General features: G+C 38.2%; 1 protein-coding gene across 21 annotated transcripts in view; it reads right to left on the bottom strand.

Annotated features, from left to right (window-relative positions):
- Positions 1-22,053, bottom strand: part of SORBS2 (sorbin and SH3 domain containing 2) — a gene marked incomplete at both ends in the record, with an annotated part of 89,063 nt that overhangs the window by 2,475 nt on the left and 64,535 nt on the right. For all 21 annotated transcript variants that reach the window (XM_079726485.1, XM_079726498.1, XM_079726479.1 and 18 more), the window contains 4 exons: positions 3,096-3,145; positions 19,202-19,405; positions 20,769-20,897; positions 20,983-21,097. In XM_079726485.1, the coding sequence (XP_079582611.1) occupies positions 3,096-3,145; positions 19,202-19,405; positions 20,769-20,897; positions 20,983-21,097 (498 nt within the window). The remainder of the gene's footprint in view (positions 1-3,095; positions 3,146-19,201; positions 19,406-20,768; positions 20,898-20,982; positions 21,098-22,053) is intronic.

The following is a 22,053-nucleotide window of genomic DNA, read 5'->3' as shown; positions in this document are numbered from 1 at the left end:
AATCAGTGTAAGTGGTGATCTCAAACAGTAGGTTAGGGACATACGTTCCTTTTTAAATGGGTCTCAGAGAAATTGTGTTCAATGTAAAAACTCTGAAAATAATCATATAAAAAAGAATTACTGATAGAATGCTGCCACTTTCTCTGTCTGAATTCTTTGAGAACACATATTTTGTTGACATTGATCAGTAGCAAACTCAGACATTGAATTTTTGGTAATAAAATAGCATGCATATTCATATGGACTGGCATTTTGGAAAGACACAAGTTCTAGCAGCTCGGGGTCAGGAAGCATTTGATATGCAGTGGACATGGAAACTTCATATTACCATTAAAATATTACCAGTATGTGAGGGGGATTTTTTTTAACAGTTAGTGAATTTGTTTCTGCCGTTCTTCATAACAGTTAATGTAATTCTGCCAGTGTAAGAAAATAAGAACCACATTTCAGGGCACTGTGAATTTTTTCAAGCCAACTTTAAAAGGTTGATAATATTGGTTACTGCTCAGGAACAAGAATGATTTATTTTGATTACTTCATTCAGTCAGAAAATCATACTTTGGTAGAACAAAACTATTCTGTCATGTCACCTGAACTCAAACATCATGTGATAAACTGGGGCCTTGGCTGCATTGGCTTCTCGCCCTGTCCTTGAACTTTTTCACATTGGATAAAGTTGGATTGGGGGAGGGTGTATTGGGGAAAGAGCTGATAAGATGTGGTGCCTAACAGCCTCTCCTAGAAAACATTATCTTCCCTGGCCTGAGAGCAAAGCCTGAAATTCCAACGTTAGAGATATCTTCCCCTGTTAATATTTTGTCCTCCTATTAAACCGTTGTAACCACTTGAGCTTTTGAGGTCTTCTATGGAGAAAGGATTCTGCTTATGGGGAAGGACAAAGAAAGGTAGCCTGAATCCCAGAGCCGTGGCGAAACAGACAGGAAGGTCTTGAATACTGACATTCCTTAATTTGGATGTTTGCATGGGCCAACCCTGGTTGGAGCAAATTATTCTGCTGTTTGATTTGAGGATGCTCAGGTGAAGGAATGGTATCTCTTGTCTATCCCTGGAGAAAGTTAATTTCACCATAGTTCCTTTTACGATCTCACATTTGAGGGAGATAGGCATTCCTGGGCTGTTAATTCCATGGATATACATTGCATCTCTCACTTTGGGAAACACTGATTCTCTGAGCTTTTCAGGCTTCAGCCTTCACCCAGGCACATCTCCAGCCACTTACAGAGACAGGCCTATTTAAGGCCACAAACCCCAGCTGCTTGAAGAATCTCAAGGTCCCAAGAGATTAAAAAAAAAAAAAAAATTGGCACGAACTCCTTCACTTTGATATGATGAAAGCCACGGTGCTTATCAGAGTTTACTTACCATTCTGGTTTAATTAGACCACCAAAAAAAAAAAAAAAATTGGAAGTTTCATGGAAACATAAACAAACCTTCCGGAAATCCTCCTGCCTCTGCTGGCTTTCAAAATCAGTATTGCACGACAGGAAATGCAGTCGAATTACAATAAAAAAAATGCTGTTTTGAAAGATGTGTTGGTGAGATGAATGATGGTGGTGGGGTCAGGATGCCTCAAAAAGAAATCTGTCTTTTAAATAGGAAATGCTCAGCCAAACTTGAAGCTCTCTCTGTAACTTGCAACTTCTTCTATAACATATTTTATCGTACTTCTGAATTGCAGTGACATTATAACATTATGTTCCTATTTTCACTCAAAACCTGTTTCTTAAATGAAAGAGATGAAGTGATACCCATATAATTGGCATTGTGATCAAATAGAAATTTAATAAAGAATGTTTTATAATGTCCAAAGCAGGACACTGAAAATGTGCCTTTTTCCACCTGTGAGCTCATAAACACGAGGAAGCATTAACTTCATGACGTGAAACAGTGTGACATCACCTACATCTTGATTCATAAATTCATTAAAAGCTGCTGATATAATGTGTTGATAATGTAGTAAACCTAAGCAGCCTCGGGATTTATTTTTTGTGATGTGATCCCTTCATCGTTTGTGTCAATAAGGAAACAAAACTAACCTTGAGAGTTATAAGTTATATTTAACATTTTTCCAATTAAATGAAATTTTAACTTATTTGTACCTCCAAGCTATTTTTTTCATAGTCTTTTCCTTAACAAATAAAACCTTTCTGGCTGTACTTCGTGAGGGCCAGTTTCAGGTTAGAGGTGGTTTCCGAGGAGCATGCCTTTAGCTGAGCACCAGGTCTGTGAGGAGTGAGGTCACCAGGCCACACCCCAGGCCCCCCTGGTTTGCTCTGCTTCCGGGGAGCGGAGCTCGGACAGTGGGCAGGAGGCACAGTGTGTATGGGCTCAAGTCAGCCGGACACGGTTTAGTCCTGCACATGTTCCTTCCCAGGGTCTGGCTCTGCACTCAGAATAGGCAACAGCCAACAGGAAGTGGATAACCTCTGAATATCTCTCATGGACAAAATGGAGCAGAAAGAGAACCTAAAAGACAATGTGTGACACCTTCAGATTGATTTGACGTAGAAAGGAGAGGGGGTTTGAAAGAAAGTGTGAGAAGGCGTTTTCCTGGTCCTCCGGGTAGTGAACATCGTGTAACTGAATGACAGTGCACGGTTTAATACTGCCATTTCCAAAAGAATGGAACTTTGGAATTATGCTAGTAACTTATCACTGTAGGTCTACTTTGACATTCTCCTGCTCTTCAAATAGGTGTAAACACAATGCGAGAACATTTTCAGTGTATCTTTAAGGCTGTAGTTACTAGAATCTACGTGGTGAGTAGAACAGAGCGGGAGACAGATTCGTGAGTCTCAGGAATCACTGCAGCATTGGAAGGTTTTTTCTTAGTGCATAAATCAAAGTCTTCTCCACAAAATCACGGTTTTTTTTTTTCTTAAATTAGCTTCTGTTCTCTGTTGTGAAAGATGGAGACTATGGCAATTTCTCTTAATCTGGGAGATGTCATCTCATGTTAGTTACTCTGATCTCTTTCACTTGCAAAGTTGTACCATCCTCGCTTATGGTACATCAGTGGTCCATTTTGTGGGTCAAGGTTAGTCTCGAATTTAGAAGATAAGAAGAATACTTACGGTTCCCCCCCACCTTGAATGTTTTCATGAGTAAACACAGGACGCTGTGGCTGAAATGAAATGATTTTCAATGTAATCAATGTTTAAACTGGTACTAATTAAAAGATAATTTGGATAATGGCATGGCACTTTTCTTGACATTTAATATTTCCTGTTGTAAAAAACCAAGAGGAAGGAAAAAAAACCAAATAAAGGGTTTCTGCTGGATTAATAATTAAAATATTTTGAAAGGTGCTTTAAATTAAATCGAAATAACCAAGGTTCAATTGTTTTGAACATATCTGCAATCTTGTCTGCTCAAGCTTTAAGGAAGAGTCAGGGTTTAGTCCCATTGATTTTTCAAAGGCCAGGAACATGGCAAGAACATAGACACCAAATCACTAGACTGGGAAGTCTGGACACCTTCATACAACCTTATTCTTCAGCGTTTTCTCAAACAAGCAAAGAATAAACCACATGTAGTCTAACAGCAAAGTATCCACATTCATTCTAATATACTTTTCCTTCACAGACAACATTTTCACATACAGTACAGATAAACATGTCAAGAGGCAGACATGTCATGCTACATTTGAAGTTACACTCTCTGTTCTCAATGTGGAGGAAACACATGCATTTTTAAAAAGAGAAAACAGAGAGTATGAAATAGCATGTAACAAACAATATCCAGGTAACATGTAACATTTTACCTTAGAAGAGAAATATTGGTAGAAATTCCCAGTGCACTGAACTCTCAAAAGAGTTTCCTTTCTTTTTAAACTAAGCATCAAGACCAGTATCTGTAATAGATACTTATAATATTGGAAATGACAAGCCTTTGCATCCCATATATCCACATAAATATTGCAATGAATGAAAGTTAACACGTTTCTTGTATATGTAAACTCAATGTAGTTTATACCGACTACCTAAACGTTACCTTTTAAGGGGGAAAAAAGAATTTCAGTTCATTCATAACACACTTCAAAAGCATTCTCTTCTAAATGATGGCTGCGTGGTAAAATGAGATAAACCAGAGTTTGCATGGTAATTATAAGTGATTCTTTACTGATGACTGCTTTAGTTTTTAGATCCATGTCTTTAGACCTCAGGGCTAATTCCTGGATCCCGGAGTTAGGAATGGATTACTGAGAGCCTGGGAATTCCCCCTGCAGACTGTCCATAGACACCCCATTGGTCCAAGAACGGAGGGGGACTCTGGGGCTCCTCTGAGTCTTCGAGCCTATAATCTGCTCCCTTCCTGCGTTCTTTATCCACTCCCTTCCCATTCAAGCTGTCTGTCTAGCATAGTAGACTAGGTGCTTACTACTAAAACTTTAAGCTTTCAGTTATAGTAATTGGAAATGTTTACAAACAGTATTCTTAGAAATTTCACTCAACAGTCTGTGCATGGAATATATAAGCATAAGATTAAAGAGTGGATAAAAATTATCAGACACATGTATGACTTAAGAGTATAATACTTACCCTATAAATCAACATAAAATAACTAACAATGTATCTATTATTAGAATTATAACATATACTATTTTAAGAATGATTAAGACTAAACCATTTTCCAGCCATTTTTAAGGTCATTTAATTCAACATATTATTGAAATCAGTTTAAATGTATGAAGAGGTAAAATAAGTCATTCATAAGCCTATATCCTATTACCTTTCTACAAATTCTCATCCAGTCATATATATATGATATATGTCATATATATCTTATATATATATATATATGTTTTATGCAGAAATAAGATGTGTATATATCAATTACTATTAATATTTTGTAATTATTTCCAGTCTCCTTTTCTCAGTCTTCCTTTTCATTTTAAATCACTGCAGAATATTATTCCCTCACATATATGTCTATATCTTTTTTGGTTGTCTTAACCATTTCTCTCTCTCTTTTGTTTTTGAAGTTCAGATTGATCTCGCCTTTTTCACTATCATAAATAACAATACTATACACATTTTTATACAAAGAGCTATTTTCTTGTTTTGAACTATCTCTTAGGACACATTTCCAGGAGTAAAATTTCGGGCCAAAGATTATGCATTGAAGCCGCACGATATTGAAAATGCTGGTGTTAGTTACTCAAACACACTATATTTAAAAATGCAATTAAAAAAAATCTAAAATGCCATGTTTTGAATCACATACCAAGATAGCAACGGTTCTCTCACAAAAACAATCATAGCGCAGTTTACAGTGCACAACAAAGTTATAAATAAGGAAATATTATTTGTTCTTGTCTTAAGAGAGAATGTTTTGTAAAATATATTTTATTGTGCTCTAAAAATGGCATGCCTATTTCCACATATTTAAGCCATTCTAATATTTTTGAGTTGAGTAGAAGTTTCACTTTGATATCACGGCATCCAGTGCTTGGTAAAACTGGCTGGTCTAATTTCATTGCTCCCTTACGTTAAAATGTGACTGCAGGGCCTCCCTGGTGGCGCAGTGGTTGAGAGTCCGCCTGCCGATGCAGGGGATGCGGGTTCGTGCCCCGGTCTGGGAGGATCCCATGTGCCGCGGAGCGGCTGGGCCCGTGGGCCATGGCTGCTGGGCCTGCGCGTCCGGAGCCTGTGCTCCGCAGCGGGAGGGGCCACGGCAGTGGGGGGCCCGCGTACCGCAAAAAAAAAAAAAAAAAAAAAAAAAAAAATGTGACTGCAACTTTAAGGATTAGACTGTTCATTAACATAAAACAGCCTACTTATAAAACCCGTATAGCACCTTTCCGTTATTGTGATTACAATTCCACTGGTTTAATTCCTTTAATTCAACTCATCTCATAAATCATTTAAATGAACCATCTCTGTGGCAATTATGAAAACTGGGCTATTGCCAAAAGTATGTGGCTTCCTTAATTCTACAGGCCTCTATGTCTTAAGAACTTGTGTTCCGGGGTGTGTCAGCCAGTAGCATCCTTGTTTTTACTCATCTTTCTCAATACTTCCTTCATACCCTTTAAAAGGATCCACCCCCACTGTTTTTCTTTTTCTGAATCACTGGTTTTCTATACTGTTCACATACTGAGGCCAGGATTTATCACAGCTTTTATTAGCAGAGAAGTTGTGTATCTATTATAATGGTGACTTTTAGAACTTTTCTGAGGTTACTTTTGATAGGAATCATCTCCATGTGAATATGGATAACTAGGAGCCAGTTTTGAGGAAAGATGACCAGTTATAGCAACTGAAATAATTTATTTTAAAAGTCTTTTGGGACTTCCCTGGTGGCGCAGTGGTTAAGAGTCCGCCTGCCAATGCAGGGGACACGGGTTCGAGCCCTGGTCCGGGAAGATCCCACATGCTGTGGAGCAACTAAGCCCGTGCACCACAACTACTGAGCCCACATGCCACAACTACTGAAGCCCGCGCGCCTAGAGCCCGTGCTCCGTAACAAGAGAAGCCACTGCAATGAGAAGCCCGCACACCGCAACGAAGAGTAGCCCCCGCTCGCTGCAACTAGAGAAAGCCCGCGCGCAGCAACGAAGACCCAATGCAGCCAAAAATAAATAAATAAAATAAATAAATTTATATTAAAAAATAGTCTTTGGTCAATAGAGGAATAAGCAGCACAGATACTTATGAGGGCATGTTTGTGTCTTTCCAGTGTTGGCGATGACTAACTCTATGACCTTGGATATGCACCTCAGCTTCCTTATCTTTAAAATCAAGGAGGTGGACAAGTTGATGGTTTAGATCTTGTCCCCCTCAGGGAATCCATAAAGGAGTCCACGTTTCCACAGATATATTTCCTCTGATACTCATTCAGTTGTCAGAGAGCTATGACAACTGGCATTGGTTAATTCCCAAGTGTCTCAGTCATGTAAAAACAATTAATTTTAAAACAATAATTAAACTTCATTTTTCAGATCAGTAAACCAAAACCCAAAGATAATTTCTTAATATCGCAAATAGGCAAGAAGAAGGAACAGAATTACAATTCTGACTCTCACTCTTTATTGCATAAAAGCTTACTATGATGGAATAGGTAGTGCAGGCTTTTTAAAATCAACACCTTAATTTTTTTCCTTTAGGCAAGTGTTTATGTTCTGTATGGATACCCAAACAAATTGTCGTAGAAGGTTGTCTTTTGCCTTTCCCCCTCCTTATAACTGGGCACCAACCCTGGGGCAAAGACCTGTGAGGTATCTGCACTCTTTTGCCACCTAATGGTGAGTAATGGCAGCAACATGTTAAAAGTTGTTTTGCCTTTGGACAGCTCTCACCAAGTTGCTTCAGCCTGGATTCATTTTGAAAGGATATTTTAAAGACCACAGAGCGATGTGGAATACATATTCATCTGTTTTTCTGACCGTGTTCTTCCTATCCCATGTTTTAAGTTCTTGAGAAAGGATCAGTCTTTAGCCACCAGTATTTTTGGTCTGTGTTCATTTGTATTTTCACTATCTGCTCAGGCATTTCTATTACTCATAACTTCTTAGCGGTTTTGTGATAAATATAGAAGATACATTAGTGACATTCAAGAAGCTCATATGAGCTGTGAGTTTAAAAAGATGATTTTGAAGTTAGCAGATTACAGTCACTGTGCTGGAAATTTTAAGCAAGAATTATGTCATATTTATATTTCCTTAATGAGTCTTAAGAGCACAATAAAAATTAGAAAACCCAATGAAACATGCTGTTTTTATAGAATCCTAAATATTTAGCTTTTTCCCTGGCAATGCAACAATCTTTTTTTTCTCTTTTAGTGTAGCTATTTTTTAGTGTTGTCAAAAACAGATACAAATGAAACAGGTTTTAAACACATGCTAATTTTCAAAGCCAGAACCAATCACAAGCCACTGCTCATAAGAAAGTTGATTTGAAATATCCTAGAAGCTTAGGTATCAGTAAAATATATACTCTTCTAGCTGAGATAGTAAGGCACAGTCTATCCTAAACCTATCTTCTTATCTATGCTTCTGCAGAGGCATCCGGAGGATTAACTATATCTAGTATTAGGTAATTCTTAGCTAAGGATTGACCATTTCTTTAAATACTAATGTGGGAAAATCTTTGGAAGAGCTATTAGCAGTTCTAGAGTTCTTTTTTTTTTTCCCCAGAAAATATTAGGTGTGGTACTTGCCAACCAGAATTAGATGAAATTCTCTTAATAACAAACAGTACCATGTTCATGTTTCTAGGTGTATTTTTCTTTCTTACATTATACAATTATTTTAAATATTTAAATTATTTTTTAAATTGTGAAAACACAACTTTGCCTAAATCTAAAGAATATAGAATATTTGTGTTCCACACAAACACATATAATAGAACATGTAAGTACATAATGTAAAAATCTGACAAAGAAAAAAACTTATGGTGACCCAAAGCATACCATCTCATTGACCCATGGGAATTTATGGATGGGCCATATTAATTTTGGAAAAAGTTTTCTTTGTTTTTTGTTTTTTTTTTTGGCTCTGGAAAGCCCTTCTGTGAGAATCTCTCCCAATCAACATTCCTCATTCTCTATGGCAACACAAATCTCTGCCTCAGAAACAAAATCAGGTCTTATTAGGCAAGGCAAAAAGCACAAAAATGGCCTAAATACAGAGAAGTATCTACGTTTCTTACAAACGGAAAAGGAAGTCTGTCATCAAGCCCTTACAAGCTTGCAGAGCCATAATCATGTAATGAAGCATGTAAGATTAAACCAGTGTCCATCAAAATAGAAATGGGAAAGGACCGATTCAGGCAGAGATGAAAATTCTCAAACTCCTCGGCTGCCGTCCTCAGAATTGATGGTACCGATTAGAATCCATTCATTTTCAAGGGCTGTCGATGCCATAGAACTAAGTAGTCAAAGGGAAAGTAATCTGACCTTTAAGTTCAATCAGAGCTGTCAAGAGACTGGGAGCCCCTGGAGTCCAGAGAAGCAGAATTGGCTTGAAAGGGTCATGGAGTGAATGCGGCACATGTCAGCAGAGCAACAAGATATTTTACAACAAGGGCCATGGGTTAAAAGAAATCCAGATAAACTGAACGACACAGAAGCAAGCATCCCTGGAAGGGTGTGAGTTCAGTATATGATTGGCAGCAGCTTTATTCTTTGCACTAGAAATAGTGATGGGAAAGCAGTGATTTACACGAGATGGATGTGGAAGACAACATATACCACACCCTGATTTGTACAGAGGAGAATTGGGGCATGTCTTTGTCGCTTTTGGAAAGCTTACGCACACACATAAAGGGGAAGCTCATCATCATCAGAAAGGTCATTTCCTTTCAACGGTACCTCCAGCCCTACTTCATTGGCAAAGCACAACAATGACAACTAAGGAAGAGCCAGCCCACTGATGGTGGAGGGGTGGCCAGGGTGCCTGGCTCAAGGTGGGGCGTCTGATCCTACCCTGTGGGAACCGCTGAGCCCTCTGACTGGTGAACTGCAGGATCTCCAGGACATCACTGGGCTACGCGGAGGCTTACCCAAGACAAGTAGATCGCTTTTTAAATCAGCCTGGAAAAGCCGTAAGAAGTTAATTAGTTCTCATCTTCATTACTCAGCCTTCGGAGAAGCTTTCCTGTTTCGTTTTATTTCCATGCACACACAGCATGCCAAACTCCCGAATAAGAGCAGAGCAGGAAGGGTTAACAGTCTGCAGACAGCTCTTCTGGCGGCACCGAGTTTTCACAGCACAGGCGTCAGTCGCTGCTTTACTAGGGAACTCACAGGCAGAGCAGAGAGAGACTTATAGAGGGAAGTTGGCATAGGGAAGACGTTTGAATGCAGTGTGGATGGCTAAGAACACTTACAAGAAATTTTATGTCTTTAATAGAATGCTTAACAATTGGTTTCAAGATACTCTCAGATCTGACCTGTTTTCTTTGTGTTTATTTGAATAGATGCAAGGTAAGAGCCAGGGAAATTTTGCTTCATATCCATCAAATTTCATAGACAGTGTCAATCATTTGTCACAGGTAAATTTTCTAATAAAACACATACAAAGAAAATATGGGGAATTCCCTGGCGGTCCAGTGGTTAGAACTCTGCGCTTTCACTGCCGAGGGCCCAGATTCAGACCCTGGTTGGGGAACTAAGATCCCACAAGCCTCGCAGCATGGCCAAAAAAAAAGGCTTTTCTTGGGGGAAATCGTGAAATACTGTATAATTAAATACAGAATATTGTTCTAACTCCAAACACCTTGTGACTATTTTGGTGTTCTTTCAAAGTAAGATTTTTAATACGACAGTGAGTAAACTAACCTTTCTTGTGTGTATGTTTTATTTTCTGTCCATTCATGGACAAGACCTAGCAATGTACTGTGTGGTATATGATTTGGCTTATGGGAACTTTAGCAGGACTAAAGGACTTTTAACTAAAAGCATGTGCTTTTCTCAACTCTCATTTAGGAAAAAGTTCATAATAATTAGTAATGATTGACCTCATATCTTCAGTCTCTGGGGATGAAATGCATCAGGCATTTTTTTTTTAAGGCTTGTGGCAGAGAATGCTTCATGTTCTCCAATATCCATTCTCTTCTTTGTCATCCCAGTAACAGAATCCCAAATGTTAGGTAGGCATACGGCCATTCTGAATAGGGTCTATTTTCCAAACTTCCTTGTATCTAGATGTACTTATGTGGTAAGTTCTGACAGATGGTATATGTGTGGTTTCTGGAAAATGCCCTTCAAGGAAGAAGACATAAGCTTCCCTCCCCTTTTTTCCTTCCTGCTGGCTGGAATGAGAAAGGGACTGCTGGAGCTGCTGCAGCCACTTTGGACCATGCAGTGGAAGCTTTTCATTGAGCATGGTGATGTGCCAAAATAAAATGGAATCTCCTGGGATCCCTGATGACTGTATAGCCACATACCAACCCTGGATGCCCTACATTTATGCATAAGAAATATATATTTCTACCTTGTTTAAGCTCTAATTATTTTGAGTCTTCTGGCACTGCAGCTTCCCCAATCTTGACTAATACAAGGGTTCTATAAACATCAAGACTCATAGAGAAAAAAAAGTAGCTGTTGGAATGATGTGGATAAACAACTGGAAAGATCATTTGAACATATTAGGAAGAATCAGGGCTTAATTTCATGTTGGAAACTGTGCTCAAGGGCATTACCTTCCAGTGGGATGGCTTTAGGGTGAGGAGACTTCCTTTTGGGACCATAATAACTGAGTTTCTTGGAAGAAACCCAAGAAAGAGTCTTTCTCTCTGTTCACAAAGCGCTTCCACTGCAGCTTGAGTCCACATTGCTGCAAGACTCTTTTACAGAATATTCTTAGATGGAATTGGAAGCTCAGCTTACAGCAAAGCTGAGGATTATAATAATTTGTATTATGAAAAACCAATATTTAAAAGATGCTCAAAGACTAGAGAAAATATTGGATTCTGATTTATATATCAAACTCATAATTTATATGTACATTTCAGTCTTCCGTCATCTATAAAGTCGTGGTAACTTTTACTTCCATGGAAGATTTTGGATTGCATATGACAGACTTACATTATCTCAGAAAATACTTCAAAAGAACAAAATTGCATTAAATTAACATGAGTTAAGTAAAACAATGGCTGATAGGGGTTGATAACGTTGTAATGATTTCATGCATACTATACTATGCCTATTAAAACATTATTAAAATTTTATTTTCTCTTTGCTTTTAGTGCTAGGTTACTTTCCTTCTTTGTAATGAGCAAAATTTCTAACATTCTTGAAATGAGAGAAATAGGAAGCCTTCTTAAAAGATTCACATCAGTTTGTTACTGTGTCAGATGTGGATTAAACTATAATAATGCCTAAAATTTGTAGTTGATTCAATTTGTATCTATACTTACAAGCATAACTTCAGTCAACTTATATTCTTTCTATGAGTAAAAAATAGGTTTATAAGGTTTTCAGAAAAAGTGGGGGATTAAAATTAACATTTGCTCTCAAATATGAGATAAAAAAGAGAAAAAAACCCTCATTTTTCTGGAGTTAGTTTTTTGATGTAGTTATTAAAGTATTCTTTTAAAACATGGTTACTGTGAATATCTCCATTCTCTCATACCATTCTGTGAACAACTGAAACATACAGAATGTATGAGATGAGCTTGGTTCTTGCAGGAAAATAAACCTGTTTAAATTCTGGTTTTGTCCTTGACACTACAGTGGTGTGTTCCATCTCTCTACATTAGAGAAGGCCAATTCTCAAGTTACTTGCCCACTTATTGACTGAGCATAAAGGCTGAAGAACAAGTTAGGGAAAGGCAAGGAATAAATATTTTGGCCTTAAAAAGAGAACCACAGAGAGAGAAAAAAAAGGCAAATTCTTAGTCTCAGACATTATCTAAAGAATTATTATTATTTAAAAATTTTCCTAATTAGTTCCTGCCAGCTAAGATAAAAACCTCAAAGGGCAAAATGTCTTTAAAATATACTACATTTTTTTCAAAGATTCCTTTTCTACGTAAGATAAAATTCACGTAGATGGACTATTTTGGTGGATAGATTTGGTGATGGAGGTTTGGAAGATTGCATAAATGGCATTTCTCAGGTGTTGGTGCTCCCTAGTTCAAAAACATGACTCTACCAGAGCCTTCGTTTTGTTTTGTTTTTTACTTATCTGCAGAGGCTCTCATTTCAAGTTGAGAAGATTGAGTGTGAGGTTGAGTCGTTATTTGAAGTCCTTTTGTCTAAAGGAAAAGGTTTCAGGATCATTCTGGACATAGAAGTAAAACTTTTCTGAGATGGATTGATTTCATGCTGTGGTTGTCATTGAATCTCTTTCCAAGGCCAGTCATTTACTTTGTTAAAAATCTTTTATTGGGCTTGCCTGGTGGCGCAGTGGTTGAGAGTCCGCCTGCCGATGCAGGGGACATGGGTTCGTGCCCCGGTCCGAGAGGGTCCCACATGCCGCGGAGCGGCTGGGCCCGTGAGCCATGGCCACTGAGCCTGTGCGTCCGGAGCCTGTGCTCCGCAACGGGAGAGGCCACAGCAGTGAGAGGCCCGCGTACCGCAAAAAAAAAAAAAAAGAAAAAAAAATCTTTTATCATGGTATCCTAAGAGGGAGTTAAATACCAGCAGAGCTACCAGCCAGCCAACGAGTCTCAGAGATGGATGCTTTGTTAACTGCTACAAAAGAAGCCTCCTTTCCACATCCTCATTAATTTACTTCAATTTTGTGGAAGAACAAGGCTCAAGACAGTGCCAGAGATCATCCAGCCCTTAGGCTCTGCTGAACCTGCTGATTAGTTGGGGAACTTGGGAGGCAATGAGCCCACTGAGAAGTGACAGAGGGTGACAGGCACAAAGCTGACACCTTTGAATGGGATGGTTCTCCTGCTGACCCTCAACTTAAAAAAAAAATCCAATAATCACTTTTTATTCTTGTATGAAGTTGAGTTTGTTTTTCTCCTCAATCTAAGTGTAGCTGCTATGCAAATATATCTTTCAAATTTTTGGACAGAGGCCATGCTAATGATGTTAAAAGTTAGCAACCAATATCAAATGACTTTTTAGATCTTGTAAGATGGCACGAATCTAAAGACGTACATCTAATTAATTAAGTTCATTGAAAGACATGCAATAAACCACACTCAAGATGCAGTTACCTTTAATTTTGGTGAGCTTATCTCCTGTTGATAAGAGTATTTAGGGAGGAGTGGAGATGAGTAGGGCTGGGTAGGCTGAGGAAGTGTGTGGACCAGGTCAGAGACAGTGGCCAAGGAGGAATGAAAGGGAAGGGAGGAAAGCAGACAGCTGGGAAAGGATGCAGATGTTCGATCTCCCGAAGAAAATGAAGATGGCTTAAATGTTGAGGAAAGACGAGATGCAATTATGCTTGTGTCCAGCATGAGGTTACATGCTTTTTAGAGAGTACCCGCCGCACCTAAATAATTTTAAAGTTACTAAATACCCTGGAGCGTGTGACATTTATGACAAATTCTTGCTTTGAAAGCACTGGCTTTTTCGTCTGCATTTGATTCAAAATTCCCTGGGGTGTGTGACATTTATGACAAATTCTTGCTTTGAAAGCACTAACTTTTTCTTCTGCATTTGATTCAAAATTCCCAATGGGTATGATCAGTTTCACTTTTTTCTGATATGAGCGGCTGGAGATAAGAACCCCCATAATCTACAATTGAATAATGTAATTTGTGGGATGGGTCCTTCTAAACATTGAGGAAGAAAGTGTAAAACCCTGCAATGACTCTTTGTAACTTGCTTGTGAAGTAGATCACAATTTATAGTCAGTTTGCTGCAAAGCTAGGGAAGTTACGACCCCTGTCTGTGCGTGTGCATGCATGGTGGGAACTGGCTGTGAAACTCACTCCCTGAGCACCACGCTGTGGGTGCTGCCTGCAGCCGGCAGTAGCAGTTCCTGGGAACCAAGCCACATGTCTAATCACATCTTAAACTTGATTAAATTGAAGGGGAAATTAGTTATTTAAGTAATTGACTTAGAAATCTGTTTGACTTACTGCAATGAATGAATGATCTCTATTACTAAGCAGTGTGTTTATTTTATACAAATGCAGACATGGCTATGTTCTTTGTCCAGATGACATTTTCTCACCTGGTTAGGGGACAGCCAAGACTCAGGGTTTGGTGGGTGTCCGGTGGCCTAATGGGCACTCACCATTATTTAATCCCAAGAATATCCCATATAGACCAAATGCCTCTACGTTTGTTATTGGTAAGATCTTAATTGGAAATTATGGGGTTTTTAAACTGATTTTCATTTTAAAAAATTTCTAAATAGAGGAGCCATGGGGGAAAGTGACTTGCTTAGTGGCATAATATGAATCATTAATTTTGTTCCATAATTTCAATATTTGCCAGTAATCATATTTGCTTTTTAATTCACAGATTAAATATTTGAGACGTCAAGTTTTGTTTTTGTCTTTTTTGAAAGAGAAAAGCTTACAAGCTAAAGATTTAGAGCATTTCCCTCTTAACTGATTAAAATTATTGCCCAAGGTTCTTTGTTTGTAAGGTGAATATGTAGGACTCAACTCTTAGGTCGTCACCAACTTAAAGCAATTACCTCTTCAGAAAGAGTTGAAAGGGAACTGCAGTATATTTTTCTTTTTTGTTTTGTTTTCTTTCTATTTCTTTCTTCCCTTCTTTTTCAAACTGCTACTGCTACAAAGATATGGTGTATAGTTTTCTCACCCTGGAGGTGAACTAATCTCTCTGTGTAGGAATTTCCTCATCCTGAAAGTGGGAATAATAATATAACCCACCCTACTGAGCTTTGAAAAGTAAAGATGTAGCATTCTTAGAAAGCTGTCTGACACTCAGTAAGAGCTCAACTATTAGCTATTATTATGAATATTAAAATTAGAAAGACTTTAAATTACAAAAATGTTTAAATATGGATTTATAGTAATAAATAAATAATGGAATAATATCACATATTTACATCATCTTGTTAAAATTCGGTGTATTTCTATCCATCCCTCCACCCCTACCTCATATAGTGCTGTGTTTCTTGCATGGAAACCTTCTAAGACAGTGTCAAAATTGATGTTTAGCTAACCATAGTAAGACTGGTTAGTTCTTCAGGAATTAGGCAAAATTAGAGTACCTCTTCACTGGTTTTTGCTGCATCGCTGTCTTCCTTGGGGCTCCTAGGGTCTGTGGGGATTGCTATTGGAAATTTTAAGCGGTCAGCTTCCCTCTCCTCTTCCTCCTCCTCTATGTGCAGGAGTGGTGTCACCTCTGTGCCATCATGGCCACACCACAAGGCATCTGGTTCTTGAGATTCTGGCCCTCTTCGGATACCTGCCATGACCCCCTCATAGATTTCCTCATCTTCTTCTCCAATGACGGGGAGGGTTTGGGGCAAGGGACCCACACTAGCGTGTGCAGAGGTCACGAATTTATCACCTAGGACCTCAGGTACTTTTTCAGGGCCTGCAGAGCCTTTTCTCATTGTTGTCAGATCTGCAAACTGGTTTTGAGGTGTCTTTCTGGAATCCTGAAGCGGCGCTGCCTCAGGGGGCTGGGCTGCAGCTGAGGTCACACCCAAGCCGGGGAGAGGTAGCAGCGAGGAGGGTGGCTTGGCAGGTGCAGATGCTGTCGGCAATGGGAGGACAACAGAGGGGTCCTCCTTAATTTCAAGGGTGGTCTCCTCTGGGGTATTTGGTTTGGCTTGGTCAGCAGGTAAAACTAAAGCACCAAGCTTCTCTAATTCATCCAAGAAGTTGTCCAGAAAAGGAGGTAGTGTTGGGGCCAAAGGCTTTACCAGTGGACACTTGGCTGTCAGGGACAGCCACCCCGGGGTGATTCCCTGGAGAGCTCCTTTATCTGGGCCACATGAAGCTTTGTGCAAGGGAGGGGGGACTGGTTCGCTGGAAGCCAACTTAGAAACGAGCAGGATATATGAAGTTAAAAAAAAACATGAAAATAATAATAATGCATTAAAACACAGAGACAGAGAAATGCAGAAAGGTATGATGGTGAATATAAAAAATATTTTATGCTATGGTCTAGATTTGCTTATAGTTTTTGAATTTAAATACATAAAATAATTAGTATGTTAATTAAAGATTTATCTGAATACTTTATACTAGTATTTGGAAAAGGTCTATTAAATGTCAAATGACAAGATAAAGCTGTCATAGAGATTATAAGAACAGACGGCAAAATCTTTAGAGATTTAATTTAATAGACTACTTCTTTCAAAGCGGTTTCCAGATATTGATTTAATATAAATGACTCTGAAATAATGTTAATGTAGAATGAAAACCAATAATGAAAGCTTTTTTATTCCCAGAATCTGTTTAGTGTTCTTTTTTCCTGTGCCAAATCTTTTGAACCTTCATCATTTTCTCACTTGGGTTTGTGAGGTGATTATAACACATGGCATAAAATATTTTTACATCATTATATGTTAACACATTTCTAAATGAAAAAGTTCTGAGAGATATTTTTTAAGAACAGAAACCCATGATCAAAACGAGACTGAACTTACATAACTACTATTTCAAAGTTTTAAAAAATCCAAAGTAAATGTTGACATAGAAAGGGAGCATATGATGTGAACAGGAATAAACTTCTTCTAGGGCTTCCATTCTCATTTTCAAAAGCTGGATATTTTATATAATCTAGTGGAGGTCTAATTTATGAAGCTTAATCTCCTGAAGTAAAAAAATACTTCTGTATATCTTAATATTATCGCTATATTTTGGATACATTGAACAAAAGAGAATTTTTAATGTAAATTCATTAAAAGTTATTCTAGAAGTGTTGCCTAGAAACATTCTAATACATTTATATATTGTTTTTGGACTAGGAAGAATGCTATATGCTACACATATGAAGGCCTTGAGAGAGGCTGGTGGAAGACATTTTACTTTGGTTCTTTCCAGGTCGATGATTTGGGTTTGGAAAGAAAAAATCTTCAAGAAAGATTGCACTTGCTGGTTGACTGTTTAGGCTGACACATCACTGGTGCGCTCAGCACTCTTGGTCCTTGGGCCTTAGTATGGATCAGTGCACAGTGCACTCTCCACTTAACTTTTGACTTCTGTCCTATGATAGGAATGGGGCTTTAATAGAATTTATTTAGAGTTTTTAAAAACAGAAATGTGATGCCGTGTCACCATGGGGTGGGATAAATGAGATTAAATGTCACAAAACACTTGTGAGCATCCTTACAGAAGATTCAAGACTAAAGGCTACATAGCACCTTTAGTGCTAGGAACATTATGTGGCTGAGGAGGAAAGGTCTTTAAATTCCATTATCGTCATGGCTACTGCTATCCCATTACTACCTGCTGCTACTGCTACTCCAGCTCCATGACCGCCACAGTCACGAATATACATGTTAATGGGTTCAAAGTGCTTAGCCTTACCGTGGACTTGCTTCTACTGAAAGTTAAATTAAGTATCCCGAGATACCTATGTCACAAAAATATACCTATAATACAAACATCATATAATTATCTTGTCTTCCAAAAACATTAGAATTGGATTCTACTATATTAAAGGCAGAAATATCAGAAATAATATCAACTTACATTTGAGTCCCTCCTAAAATAAAGATAGTATGTCAAGAAATGTGATTTGAGTATGTCCAAGAGTGATTCATAAATCACAATGAATTCCCTCCTCTATTTATAAATATCAGTCAGAAAATAGGATATTAACGTTTAGTATATTTTGGGTATCATGGTTTCAAAGTACATTACAGTTCTTTTTCTGAAAATGATTCAGTTCAAAAATTACTGAGAAGTTCCCTTCATTTAGCCAATGACATCATAGTATACATTACCAGTTGATAAAACCATTAAATATTTTTCAAAATTTATGAACGTAAGCTTTTCAACGTATTTTTCCCCAGCAGTGAGAATAAAACACGAATTAGTTATTAGTGAAATTTGTACATTTCTCGATTTATAAAATGTAAAATCTGGTATTCTAAGAGAAAACTTAGGAAACTGAAAATACGTTTAAATCGTATTCTCAGCAAAGATTAAAACATTGTGATCTAAAATATTACATTGCCAATATTATGACATCATGTAAGAATTTCTTAAATTTTAAATAAGCCTTTGTAGATACATACTTATTCTTTCTTATAAACTTTTATTTGAAAGTACAGTCGCTTTGAAATTTATCTGGTAGTTCTTTTAAGATGACTGAATGGTGGATAAGACAAAGATATGGATGAAGATTCTTTTCTTTCTAGCAGTAGGAACTACTGAAGGAAGGATGTTGCTCTCTAAATGCTGAGCTCTGCTAGTGAAGTAAATGTACCTAAGAAGATTCTGGAAAATTTTATAACCAATCAAACAAAATTGGAAAGTACCAAACTGTTCCATTATCCAGTGATAAAGGATTGAGAGTAATTGCTCAGCAACCCAGTCTTCAAAGAAAAGTAGAATAAATAAAATGTCTAGCCTTAGCCCTTTAAAAGAAAATGCTTCTCTTAAAATAGTAGATTCTTTATGTAGTTTCCCTTTATGTAGCTTAAACCTTTATGCCAGCACCCATAGGAAAAATTAAATTATATTGGTTTGACCTGGCACTTAGAAACATAACATGTAAATCTTTTGCTTTGCCATAGACATGATGTTGCAATCTAATGTCCTAAAATCATGTACCGATTATGTTACTCTGAGCTCCCCAAAATTATACTTAATATGCTAGAATGTCTTCTTACCTTATTTGAACTTAAGCTGTGGATTCTATCACTAGAATAGCTGTGGGGTATTGGAGGGTCAGGGTAATCCTCAGCACCTTTGGTTGTATTCTTCTTGATGACTTCTACGTAGGAAACAGGGAAGATGCCTTGTCTGTTGGTTCCTGGAATTTTACCTTCATACCAGTTTTGATCAACTCTTTTAAGAAGAATAATTCTATCTCCCTGTAATGAATATTAGGAAAATGCATTAGAAATAGAGATGTGATAACATAAAAATTATAATTGTCAATGTTTTCTAATAAACAATAGTTTTCCATCCGGGAAAGCCTTATACTTCCAGTGTTTTGTTTTCATTATGAGAATGCAACTAAAGCCTCAGAGCTTACTCCCAAATTATGGCTTATCAACATATATGCGGTTTAATCATCCATTCACAGCATTAGAATCTTTCCTAAGGATATTTGGCCTTATACATGTTCATGTTGGTACTGTGGGAAATGACATGTGTAAGTTATTTCAAAAAGCACAGTAGTTTAACCTGCAATGTGTCGATGACAGTACCATCATCTGATCACTGACAGATTCAAGGGAATGACCTTATGTAGGAGGAGCTTCAGAAAGTGCACTATAGGGGCTTCCCTGGTGGCGCAGTGGTTGAGAGTCCGCCTGCCAATGCAGGGGACGCAGGTTCGTGCCCTGGTCCGGGAGGATCCCACATGCCACGGAGCGGCTGGGCCCGTGAGCCATGGCCGCTGAGCCTGCGCGTCCGGAGCCTGTGCTCCGCAGCGGGAGAGGCCACAACAGTGAGAGGCCCACGTATCGCCAAAAAAAAAAAAAGAAAGTGCGCTATAGCTTGCTGTGATGATGTATCTGAAATGGGTTATAGAAGTCAACCCCTGCAAGGGATGAAGTTGGATAGCACAATATTTTTCTTCTTTATCTACATGTTCTGAGTTGTAACAAAGAGTGAGGCTAACAGGACTGGGCAAAGCTAGCATCCTAGATTATGCATAGCTGTGGCCAGGGCTGACATCTACCCGGTCTGCATCAAGATTGGCCAGCACCAGCATCCATTCTGATTGTTGGGTGGCCATGCCATAGCGGTCAATAATATTTTTTATAAAACCCCTGGCTTTTGCAATGATAGAACTTTCTACAGTCACTATTCCTGCTGGCTGCAGGATCAAGCCAATGCCACAAAACCCAGTTTAAATTTTGAATTTGGTATAATTTTTGAATAATAAGGCAGCAGAAGAACACTATTTTGAACTGTATTAAAGTGCTATTTTCTTTTGATGTTTCCACATGTACAGCTCCTGATATTTAGCCCGAGGCACCCCTTGGAGACAATTTGGAGCCTCCCAGGCTAAACCACAGAGCGAAAGTCTCTCTGAGAAGCTTTGCATCCCACAGGGACCTCATCTGGAAGGACACAGGAGTGGCAGGTAACAGTGACTCAGGGCAGCCTGATGGAGTCCTTTGCGGAAAATGAGGGAGACACAAAAATGTCTAAGGAAAAAGATGACCTATCTTAGTTGTGAAAATATACAGCCTTTCAAATGCACCAGTGAAGAAAGCAGGTTACCTTTCTCAGCGATAGCTCTACATTTGTGTCAGCGCTGAAATTGTATTTGGCTACAGCTTCTCCGATTTCTCCAGGCTGGGCAGGGGGAGGTGGTCTGGCAGGCTGTGCTTTTTCAGGAGGTGTGAGTTTCTATGAAGGAGAACAGTTACTTATGCTTGACCTGTGGTAACCCTGGAAACAGCCACCACGTAAGGAGGAAGGGAAAGGGACTTACCTCTACATATGAGATTGGGAAAATGCCCACTCTCCCGTGGTGCTCTCCCTCATACCAGTTTTGATCAATTCTCCTGAGGATGTAGACAGTATCTCCTTTCTTAAAAGACAGCTCCCTAGAAGAGATACATTTGAATGTTTTTTTTTTTCCGGATGTATGGCGATTATTCTTAAGATCAAGATTCTCGCCAGATCTGTATGTGGCTGGGAAATATACTTCCACTATTGAAAAAAATCTGCTGAGTCCAGTTAGATGAGGATTTTCCTTGAAAATTTTTAGAATTCCTTTGAAACATTGTAACTTTAGAAATGATTTCAAAAAGAACAAATGTAAACATCACATCTGATTTAAATCACAGGCAGATTAATATGAAATTTAAAGGCGGGGACAGACTTGCTGTCTAGTCATTGGTTTATAGTAGAGGGGTCCGCAAGCTTGCCATAAGGCTGGATTCATTCTGCACCGAGTTTTACTTGTCCTGAAGCTAGTTGGTTACTTACTTACTTCTCTCTCTCTCTCTTTCTGTCTCCTTTTGATATGTTAAAGCTTACAATAAGGAAACCAGTATCATTTAGCCTTAGCACAGAAGTGCCAACATGAGAAAAAATTTTATTTGTGGATCCTTGAAGCTGGTTGATAGGCATTTAAGTAGAATATCTTGATAATGAATTTATTTTGTGAAACAGAAAAGATTTTATACTTTGATTTTTCAGTGAGGCACAAAGATAAACATTTTTAAAAAGTGGAGTATAATTGACCTGTAACATTATATTAGTTTCAGGTGTACAACATAATGATTCAGTATTTGTATATATTGCAAAATGACCACCACCATAAGTTGAGTTAACGCTGGTCACCACATATGTTACAATGTTTCTTTTCTTGTGATGACAACCTTTCAGATTTACTCTCGTAGACACAGTACAGTATTATTAACTATAGTCACAAAGATAAACGTGTTTCAAGTGCAAAGACATGCACAGATTGCTTGTAACCGCCTTTATATCTTTCGTTTTTTAAATAGAAAAATATTTTCAAGAAACTAACTATGCTTTTCCATTTGGGCTGTTT

Source organism: Hyperoodon ampullatus, assembly GCF_949752795.1.
Source record: "Hyperoodon ampullatus genome assembly, chromosome: 20".
Lineage (NCBI taxonomy): Eukaryota > Metazoa > Chordata > Mammalia > Artiodactyla > Ziphiidae > Hyperoodon > Hyperoodon ampullatus.
Note: the sequence above shows the minus strand (reverse complement) of the source record. Positions and strands in the feature narration are given on the sequence as shown.